General features: G+C 42.9%; 1 protein-coding gene across 1 annotated transcript; it reads left to right on the forward strand.

Moving 5' to 3' along the window:
• The first annotated feature begins 3968 nt into the window (after window positions 1–3968).
• LOC134536709 (mucin-2-like) lies at window positions 3969–11085 on the forward strand. The gene is made up of 2 exons (XM_063376579.1): window positions 3969–4116; window positions 4221–11085. Exon 2 carries the CDS (start codon window positions 5307–5309, stop codon window positions 6690–6692), a length of 1386 nt encoding a protein of 461 aa, XP_063232649.1. The 5' UTR covers window positions 3969–4116; window positions 4221–5306; the 3' UTR covers window positions 6693–11085.
• The last annotated feature ends 902 nt before the right edge of the window (window positions 11086–11987 follow it).

The raw sequence follows: 11987 nt of genomic DNA on the forward strand, positions 1-11987 counted from the left end.
CATGTTTTTCTGAGCCAAAAAATGTTACACAAGGTGTGCCGCAAGGCTCTATTTTGGGTCCCATCTTATTTAACATTTATGTAAACAATTTCCCAACAAGCTTAAAATTAGGTTATCCAATATTGTTTGCCGACGATACAAGTATATTAATTATGGACCCAAATAGACATACATTAGAAACAAAAACCAGGCAAACACTTACTGATACATTGCGATGGTTCTCTACAAATAATCTTACCTTAAACTCTAATAAAACTGTTATTATGCAATTCGCATTGCGAAGAAGCAATTCATTAATACAAAATAACATTAGGATAGGTGATGATATTTTTTACTATGTAAAAAGTAATAAATTCCTTGGTCTTACTATAGATAACACTCTCTCCTGGACTGCACATGTTGATAACATCTGCAAAAAATTAAGTTCAACATGCTTTGGTATATGTATATACATTAACAAAATTGTGCTCCAGTAGTGCTGTCTTATCTTATTACTATTCAAATATACAATCTGTTATTAGCTTATGGTATTATATTTTGGGGGAATTCCTCAAATTGGAAAAAAATATTTATTTTACAAAAAAGAATTGTGAGAATTATATGTGGTAAGGAACACAGAAGTCACTGTAGACAAATTTTTAAAACAAATAAAATAATGACTGTGGTAAGCATATATATATATATAAAACAATATTGTTTTATAACAATAATATACAATTAGTAAAAAATAGTGATATACATAAATATTTAACAAGAAACGCTGATAAAATACATAATGTACAGCATAGAACCAAAAAATATACACTAAATCCATTTTATATGGGCATGAAATTAATTAACAAACTCCCAAAAAGTATTATGGAAAATAGTAATAACCATACATTTGCATCTCAACTTAAAACCTTTTTACTACAAAAAGCTTACTACTCATTAGAAGAATTCTTTGATAAATAGTATTTTATTTTATTTTGTATCATGTAAATATGTATTTCTGTATTGTTGTATTTTAGTGATGTTTGCTATATGTAATGTGTTTTTATAAATTGTTTATTTGTCTATGATCATATGTGTAACATATATATATATATATATATATATATATATATATATATATATATATATATATATATATATATATATATATGTTTTATTGTTTTTTTTTTTAATGTTGTTTGTTATATATATTGTGCTTTTAAACTGACAACTTCTACCTGTTTGAATTTGTTTGAATATGTATTTGTTTTCATATGTAATACTTATGTAGTAGTTTATTGCGATTCTCTAATTATATATGTATGTGAAATGTGGTTCTGTAAATTGACAACTTCTTCCCATCTGCTTGGGTTGTATAGAAGGCCACAATAAATAAATAAAATAAATAAATGTAATGTCCTTCCCCTTTTTTGTAACATAGTTGGTCTTTCCGACAAAAATTGCATCCAGGTTAACATGTTTACAGACTTGCCGAACATATCATTAATTGAATTTTCGCACTAAATTTGAATCGCGAATGATAGCCGTCACCAAGTCGATGTCGTACCTCCTCTTTATTTAACTAAAACACAGATGGCAGTTGTACATATTAACAGACTACTATTGAAGTTTGCAATCACATCTACAGCATTAAGAGGGTAGAGAGTTTTCAGCTTCTCGACGTTTATTATCTGTATCCATTCATTGTATACCTACTGTTTCTTCGTAAACTGGGAAGCGGTGTCTAACAGCAAATTTATCATTGCAACCAGGCAAACAGCATTTTCGTACACGTGGCGGCATTGTATTTTACTTAATACGTAATTTTATACTCAATTTAACAATCTTACCTCAATGAAAATATTACCCCTAAATAATTGAATAAATAAACGCCAGATATTTTCCAGTTTCCACCTACGAAGCAATAAGCAAGTAGCACGCAAATAACCTAAAGTCCTAATCAAAAATATGAAAGAAAAATTGCCGCCATTACAAATGATTCTTGGCAACGAAACGTAAACAAACATTGAGCAGTGAGCACACTAGCGCTCTTACGGCCGTGCACACAAACAAAACGTTGTTCAAGCCAGGGGGGGGGGACACTTCATAGGGCAAGGCAATCGCATTTTTCCAGTTGCTATACAGTTTTATCCAACATCTGAGCACGAAAATTATAATCAAAATACCACGTTGATTAAATAAATATTACATTTGTTTTAACATTTTATCAAATTTATGGCATAAATTGGTATTGTTGAAATGAAAATAATATATTTACTTAAAAGAAAATAAACAAATTTTCGTTGGCATGTTGAACCACTTGTTTAACCAACACCATAATTAATGGCGTCGGCGTTGAATTAAGTAATATTAGGTTTAATAAAAAACTTTCTAAGGAAATTTTGTTTCAATCATGTTGAAATAGTAATCTCGTTAAATAATATCAATGATTTCATGAACTACTTTATAAATCACTGTTGACTGTTATGAAACATGCCTGATTCGGCTACGTGTTGTGTTAACTACTGGTACAACAAGAGAAGAGATAATAATAATTAATTTTACTTTAAGTTTCCGCTTGACGAAACTAGGTATGTGTAAATTATTAAAACGATACAAAATAAAAGTTTTGTGTAATTAAAATAGTGATGAGTATTTTGTTTTCATGCCCTACAGAATTTCCTCTTTTTAGGCTGTGTGTAGTCGCACGTTGAGGACAAGCACACAATACATTGATACCTAGGTACTGTTCTAAATGTCAATGAGTCTCAAATTCTGCTCAAACTTGATACTTATATACTTTAATTAGTCTAAATGTTTTGTATGAATTTTATTTTTTGGTCGAGAGGGAGGTGTGGGTAAAAATTTTGTATTGCGTATCCAAGTCTATCCCTTGATACTAATGGCATTATCCTGTGGTAATGATTCTTGCTGTTTTAACATTAATTAAAACAGCAAGCATCATGTGCCACCGGATAAATCATACATGATCATGCCAACAGTATCAAGGGATAAACTTGGATACGTGGTACGGAACAATTACCGAGGTGAGGGTTGCGATAAAATGAAGTGTCTTTTAAATTTTTATGTTGAAATTAAGGTTTTTTTTCCGTAACAATTGCTATACACCTGTCTTCAAGAAGTGAAGATACGAGAATGATTTGTACTTTCACCTAATCCATAAAGAATTGATGCCATTGGTAACAGCTTCATTTCAGTTTTTGTGGGAAAATTGTACAACTTAGGCAGTTAAATTTGCCAGAAATACACATTGCCTGTGTTAATGATTAAATACTTCTGCACGTTTTTTTATGCATTAGTTTTGTTTGCGATTTGTAATGCAATTCGGTAGGTCCCTACGAAAATCCTAACCTTAACTTCAATCAACGTGATTCTACTAGAACAGAAATTGTTTCTTGGACATTAAAAAATGCAGCAATTTAATATAATCCAAAAATATGTTACATGTTATGCATTTTAACAAATGTTATGATACGTAAACAAAACATTTTTAACCGAAATGAGGTTAAGGCAAACACTGTCCCGAAGGTAAGAAATTTACTTATTGTTTTAAAAATATTGCTCTCCTAAATCATTTTATGTTACGTTTAGCGATATTTAGTTAAATGATTTGCTTATAAGGAAAAAAAAATTAAAATCCATATTTTTACAAATATTAATGCATGCACGAAAAAAGTCACAAGCTCGCCAACATTCAGTTGAAGCTACAAATTTCCCTACTATTCAAGTTAGTGTTTTAAGCATATTAACTGCAAATTGTACTTTCTACGAACAATGTTGTATTTAAATTAAAATTTACTTATAATTTGAAACGTAAGTCTTACTCCAGAAGGTATTTTATCTCGGTTTTAAGCCATTGCAACTTCATTTTAATGTTTGTCAAGTTTGCGTTTTTGTATAGCAACTAGAGCTGAATAAAAAAAACGTAGAACTGCAATAGCATTGAGTGTCCACTCTGTACTAGTACTTTATTTACTCTATGGTTCAAGCATCTCTCTACTGAGTGCACATCCCATGCCTGCGCGCGATTCGCGGATTTTAGTGAAAATTGCTCGCTATCGGCTGGCTGTGAATTGTGTGCGAGATGGATCCAGGACGCCTCCGACAGCTGCACAAATAAATGTGAGTGTTTTCTTACATAACTCCGAACAGAAACTGCATTTGTAAAAGTGTCTATTTTTGTTTTGCTTTCTAAAAACAACATGGCGTACTTTCGTGTGTTCTAGTGTCGCCAACTGCCGCGGCGGCATGTCCTGCTCCCGATAACAGCCTGTGTTTTTCAATTAAAATAAACTATTTTCGAGACTAACTGTGCGCGACATCGACTGGGAACTGAAACCTTTTTGTTTTTAAATACATATTTCCTTCTTACAATATAATTTTGCTTGTTAAAAAAACTAGATACATTCAATTCATAATAATAAAGTCAAATATCTTTTTTAAATTTTCATCCTAATTTTAATTGTCGTCTATCAAGTCTGAACTTTATTTAGTGTATTTAAATTAGTCCCATGCCCGCCTTTATATTTTTTCAGTGCCTATTTCGTTTTTGTGATTTGGTTTGTCTCGTAATATCGCCAATAGTTCATTTATCTCGCCCAGAAACTGAAATCACATCGAGTTCGCGATGCCACCACCAGGGCCGCGTGCGCACCGCCGTTCTGCGCGCCTCTGCCGGCTGCCCCGTGAACTGAGGGAGGTTTAATGGTAATCGCGACTGTGCGTAAAACCCAAATAACCAAAAACTGAAAAAAAAACTTGTGTACATGTTATTTTATTACTGTTCTATTTCTTATTATAATCAATTCTTTTATTTTTCTTAGTGCAAAGTTTTAATGTGTAATGTGTGCGGTATTGACTTTCACCACAAAGCGCCCACCTTTATTTTTAATTTTTAATTGTATTTCTCCTTAGTTAATTTAGTTGAACCTTTAAGTGTAATAATGGCGGAAACAATATCAATGGACAACTACCCCTCGCTTCCGTACATTGCGTCTTCACCACCAAAAAGGACCTACGGACAGAAAGTAACTCAATACACTGACGAACAAAGTGCCACAAGTGCGACAACTAACCAGAACCTAATGAACGCACCAGACAACAAACAAGGCCCCAGAAGCAAAAAAAACATGCATAAAAATGTCGCCGCTGCGTCTCCTCGACGAGCTCATAGGGACCGACTATCACCACCACAACCACGACCACAGCCACGACCATGACCACCTCACCCAACCCACAGCCCATCACCAGTGCCAGCTGCATTCCCTCCTTGCTAGACCTCCCCCACTCACCACCACCCCACGCATCACCACATGACATCGACATGGCCCCGACGGGTTTCAAAATACCCTGGAAGACCTTCAAGCACCGCCGAGCCAACTCCACTGCATCAGACGTCTCTCTCACCATTAGCAACAGGTTCGCCACCACCCTCAGCCTGGATGACATGGGCGACGACGCCACCCCACCACCGACAAAACCAGCACCAAAACCTAAGACAAAATGGACCCCCCTACCCCTTGACAACCAACAACCATCCACTTCCCGAGCCCCCACTGCACCTCGCCTCCCCAACCAGACCACCACCAAAATGCCCCCCCATCTCCTGCATTGTCTCCACCACCAGCCAACCCTTCCTGACTGCAGCCAAGCTGCAGAAAGAACTGACCGGCCCCCTTTACATCTCCACCATCCGTGACAGGACATCATTTTACACCACCAACCCGCGTGACCATGACTACCTATACAAAAAGCTGGCTGCAGCTGGCTACCAACCCTTCACCTCCCTCCGCCATGATGAACGACAGGACAGGGTAGTCATCAAAAGACTACCCCTCTCCACCACCCCTGACGAGCTCCTCCAGCAGCTGCATGACGGGTACCCCGTGTCGTCCATGTTCCCCCTGCGGATGCCACCGGATGCAGACACCAAGCCCTTCCTGGTTGCTACCAACTACCAGGGAGAGGCCAACCAGCTCCTGGCCATCAAGAACTTTGGCGGCTGGGTCGTGAAGGTCGAGCGGTACCGCGGGTCCGGCAGGGTCCGGCAGTGCTACCGCTGCCAGCTCCTCGGTCACAATTCCACCAGATGCGACCGTGCCCTCCGCTGCTTCAAGTGCGTGGGGGAACACCGGTCGCGCGACTGTACCGCCACCCCCCCCCCCACCCCCCCCCCCCCCCCGAGGCGAGGAAATGCTGCCTCTGCGACGGCCCCTGCATCGCCACCTCCCCTGACTGCCCCAACCTTATCGCCTTCCAACGCTGCCACCCCCCACGCACATCCCAACACCACCCCTACCGCCACCACTGCTCCGCCACCTGACGCCACCTCCCAGTGCACCTTCCCTGCCATGAAGGGCAACGTGTGGGCAAGGTCACTCTACACAACCCAACCCAGTGCCCCACCCAACACCACATCCAATGCCCCACTAAACCCTACACCCCGCTCACCACCCACTACCGTCCCTGATACCACCTCCCTCGGCGACACCGTCCGAGACATCCTCAACCTTTTCCACACCTACCTACCCATCATCCGCCGCACCATGACAGCCCTCTCCTGCGCACGCACCCCAGCTGACAAAATTGAAGTCATCATACAAGCTGTCCTGTCCCTCTTTGATGACAACACCCTCCCCTTAAATTCCTCATCTGGAACTCCTCCCTCCTCCCCAAGCTCCCTGACCTCCTCTTTCTGATCCAAACCCACACCCCAGATGCCGTGTTTCTCTCCGAAACCTGGCTCACCCCCACAGACCAGCTCCACATACCAGGGTACACCGCCCACCGCGCTGACCGTGATGGGAGAGGCGGTGGAGTGGCACTCCTGCTCCACTCCCACATTACCCACCACCGCCGACACATCCACACCTCCCCCGCGACCGAGGTAGTCGCCGTGAGGCTGCACGGTGGTCCTATGCCCTCACCCTCGTCTCCCTCTACCTCCCTCCACAACACCCTTTCCCCACCGCCGACGTGATTGCCCTCGGCCGACTCGACGCCCTTGTCGTGCTGGCTGGGGACTTCAACGCCACCCATCCCTTCTGGGGCTGCATCACTGCCAACTGGCGGGGCAGCTCCCTCTGTAAACTCCTCCGGACCTCCCACCTCTCCCTCCATGCCCCGCCCACCCCCACCCTTAACCCGGCCCAACGGAACCGGCACTAAGCATCGTTGACTTCGCCCTCTCGGTACACCTCCCCATCATTACCGATCTCCGCACCATCACCTTCGGCACCTCAGACCACATCCCAGTCATTGGCTCTCTACACTACCACCCCCACACCGACCTCCACCTCCCCTGTTTCGACTTCCCAAAGGCTGACTGGCAAGCCTTTCGCACCACCCTCTCCCACTCCCTCGACCTAACTGTCTCCTTCAACTCCCCTGCCGATATTGACGCCCACACTACCACTCTTACCCAGGCCATATCGGCAGCTGCCCACTCCCACATCCCCATGGCTCCCCCCCCCCGATCCCGCATCATCCCTTTCCCCCCCACACATACGTGAGGCCATGTCCCTGAGGAACCGCTTCTGCGCGCGCTGGCAGGCCACCAGATCCCCGATCAGCAGGATAATCTACATCCTGCTACGGGGATGGTGCCGTCGGTTGGCAGCGGGCTGGAGGGCTCAACAGGAGACAAAGCGCCTCACAGCCCTCTCCTCCTCCACAGGCTCTCTCTGGGCCTACTTCAGAAGACTGAAAGCCACCCCCACCACCATCCCACCCATCACCACTCCCACAGGAGTGGCGGAAACTGCCCAGGAGAGATCCGAGGCAGTGGCCGCCTACCTCCAAACCACCTTCACACCCGCCATCAACACCTCTCTGTCCTCTGACTCGTCAGAAGATGAGGCTCCCCACCTATCCCGCCACACGACACTCCCCATCCTACCAGAGACTCCACCATTCCCCCTGGTCACCCCAAAGGAGCTGCAGACCATCATCTCCCACTGCCGACTCAATGCAGCCCCGGGCTCCGACTCCATCCCGATCCCCCTCCTACGCTACCTACCCAGAAAAGCCCTAGTCCTCCTCACCAAAATCACCAATGCCATGTTTCTCCATTGCCACTTCCCATCCTCATGGAAGAACGCCATCATTTGCCCCATCCCCAAACCAACCAAACCACCCACCCTCCCTCCCCTTCTCCTACCGACCGACAGAGAAGGCCATCCTCCAATGCCTCCTCCCCATCATCAACGACCACCACCTACTCCCAAACCACCAGTTTGGCTTCCGCCCACACCATTCCACCTCCCACGCCATCACCCGGGTGGAGCTCCTGGTGGTCCAAGGATTCTCCAGGCGGCAACACACGGGCATGGTGCTCCTGGACCTCGCCAAAGCCTTTGACTCGGTCCCACATGCCTAATTGATCCACCGACTCGCTGCCACCAACATTCCCCCCCACCTGACCCGACTCCTGTGCTCCTTCCTGGAAGACCGCTCCTTCCAAGTCCGAGTAGAGGGCCAACTCTCCCAACCATGATCAATCCATGCCTGTGTCCCCCAAGGAGCCATCCTCAGCCCCCTCCTTTTCACCCTTCACATTGATGACCTCACCCCTCCTCCAGGCCCCTACCTAGTCCAGTATGCAGATGACACCTGCATACTGGCCTCCTCTGTCTCAGAGCAGATGCTCGGCGACCGTCTGAGCCGTGGCCTAAACTCCCTCCAGACCCAATTCCTCGCAACGGCATCGCCCTAAACCCCACCAAAACCTCCTCCATCTTCTTCTCCCGATACCACCACACCCGCCATCACCCACCCAGAATCCGCAATCACGTCATCCCCTGGACCCCCACCACTCGCTACCTCGGGGTAACCCTCGACTCCGACTTCACCTTCCTACCTCACCTCAACTCCATCCGTACAAAAACCCATGCTGTCATGGGGCAACTGGCACACGTCCTCCGTCCCACGTCTGGCACCTCACTCTTCAACCGCATCACCGTCTACCGCTCCCACGTCGTTTCTCACCTCACATACGCCTGCCCGACCTGGGTACACTCCTCCCTTTTCAACCTACGCCCGATCACCCGCTCATTCTTCCTTGGCACACGCCTCATCCTAGGCGTCCCACGCGCCACCCTCCGCCAACACCTCCTCGATCAAACCTGCCTCCCCCACCTCCACCACACCATCTCCCACATCACACAAAACTTCATCCACAAATGCTCCACCAACCTCAACCCACTCATCTGACTACTTACAGAACCACCTCCCATAACCCCACATCCCCGACGCCCACTTTTCACCACTGCCCACCTCCTCCTGGGCGATGCCGCCGACGAAGATGCAGCCGCCGACGCTGGAGGGGCCGACGGATAACATCGGTGGCCAGCACGTCTACATTAGCGCTGCGGGACAGAAAACCATCACCACCGCCCACCCCCACAAGTACCGCTGACCATAAGACCCGAGCCAAACGGGCCTGGCCCCACCTCTACCTCATCATCAACTTCACCAACACCTGTAAGAAAACCTCACCACTCACCAATCATCAGCCCCCAAGGACTCAATAGTTGGGAGGGGCCCAGTGCCATGTCATGTAATTTATTGTAAATTTAATTTCTTTTTTTTTTTCTTGTATTCAAATTTTTCCCCTCCATGTCTGGTATTTGTATTCACCCTTTTTCAAATAAAGAGCTCATTTTTTGGCGGGGCGGACCCCCTGGGGGGGGGTCCCCCATTAAAAAAAAAAAATTATTTAAATGTACTTCAAATGTATTTGGATAGATATTAGTACTTTAAATTTATTTTAAAGAAGTGTCTTGATTAAAATGGTAGTCAGCAAGCACACATACCCATGTGTAAAACATATTATTTTTATTAAATTACTCTCTTATGGAAAAAATGTATTTGACTAGTGCTGTTTTGATTAGTACTCTGTTTTAATGTAACTAATTCAGGGGTTATTTTGAGGGGCAGTTATCAGTGTTTGTCTAGTCTGGATGAAAAATTGACCTTTTTTTTTTTTTGACATTGCTTTTACAGTTTTTCGGTTATCCGTAAACTCCTTGATAGTCCATGATTATCTCGGATAATCGGGAGTCTACTGTATGATAATGTTTCTGATAATTCCTGGTTCTCTGGTAGTGAAGTCGTTAAGTTTTACGTGTGCCAGTTCTAGCTTTAAAATTAAATTATTACTGGGACCAATAGGATTTGTTTAACTTGTTTGCTCAGGTCATGTGCCTTTTTGATTTCACACATTTGATTACATCTGAATTATTTTCTTGTAACTTGTTGGGATATTTGAGATGCGAATGTACCTGTTCCCCTTTGACCTTGCGTTGGATTACTTAGCGTGTATCTGGTTACTTGTTCATTAATGTTATTTTCCCCTGGGTCTCTCATATGCGAAGAGAGTATACCCTATTTGTTCTGTATAAGAATATTTTTATTAACTGGCGTGTTTAATAAGTTTTTTGTATCTCGTGTGAAACTGATTATGCACCTTGAGTCAAGATTTGCTATATCCAGTCTTGATGTCTGGGGACCCATGCATTTTTTGTACATGTATATAATCCCAGTCATACTTAATAAGTTTATTTATGTGTAATTTTGTAACTTGCATAATTCTCTTTCCTTGGCGGCACTTTGCTGCGTGCTTGGTGCTAGTCATTATAAGTACCACATTGATAATTAATTTCTAGCGGAAAAGAATTGTTTGTGGGCGACATTAAGCTTGGGCACTATGTTGACTTGAAATGCTGGAGAATTAGGTACTCTGTATAATAGCAATTTTTAATATTGTGTGTTGGTTTGTAAAACCCGGTGATAATAATAACGAATAAGTATTGCATACGTCATTCCGTAACTTACTTAAGTTGTAATTTTCATGCTAGCCTGAGGCGTTAACATAATGTAAATAAACTTTTTCTTGATTGTATGTATACATTTTCTATATTGCCAATTGTTTGTTCTTTATTGCTGTTGAGTATCTTAAGTAATTTTTGCCTATTAGAATTGTGTAAATTTATGTCTGACATCTAAGTTTGTCTAATAGTAATGTCAGTTGAAAGTTTAGAACAATTTTTCTCATTGTTTTCATTAATAAATGTTGCAACATCTGTTTTTCAACATTGTCTTACTCTTAACTCTTTTTTTTTGCTTGTTTACATTACACATGTAGGTAACCAAAAACCCCCGTCCACTCTGTCTGTATATTAGAATAAAGATGAATGTTTCGTATATATAACAGTGTTGTGGTGACACCCAATTTGGAAGATACTTTCATTAACCCAGATACAGGGACTTTTCAAAGTACATACCAAAATTTATAGATGTGAATCACACACTTAATTTTTTGCCCATACAAGAATTTGCTGCCTGAATCATAAATGTTACATGGCACTATTACTCGCAGATAGCGGCACAAAACAAAATAGAAATTGTAAACTATTATAAACGGCTCTGATAAAAGCATAAAAGACCTGAAAAAATCCTAACCAACACTGAGGACATGACTTTCAACAAGGAAATGTATTACAATACTTTTTATCTTGTTAAAATTCACTAAACAGTTAATGCTTTACAGTTTCCACACAAATCAGGAGTTGTACTTCCATGGCATTACTAAAATACAGTTTCAGAAAAATGTTTTAAGACCACACAAATAAATCACATTTCATTTTAGTATTCATCCATTTGTATTATATTATGTTAAGAAAACCTTAAAAAATCAAAGACACACTAAAAAAACAGTGACACTGTAAAGTTCAAAACTTAGTGGGACCACCTCTGGCCTTGTAGCATGCTTTGATTCTGTCAGGCATAGATTGTATTAGCTTCCTACACTCTTCACGTGTCACTCGCTGCCATAGTGAGTGCACTGCCAGTCTTAATTCTGCACCATTCTTGGGTTTCTGTTTTGCCAGCCGGTATGCCATTGTGTTCCACAAGTTCTCGATAGGATTTAAATCTGGACTACGAGGAGGCCAGGGTAGCAGCTCAATGTCTTTGGTTTCAAACCATCGCTTTGT

Source organism: Bacillus rossius, chromosome 11 (genome assembly GCF_032445375.1).
Source record: "Bacillus rossius redtenbacheri isolate Brsri chromosome 11, Brsri_v3, whole genome shotgun sequence".
NCBI lineage: Eukaryota > Metazoa > Arthropoda > Insecta > Phasmatodea > Bacillidae > Bacillus > Bacillus rossius.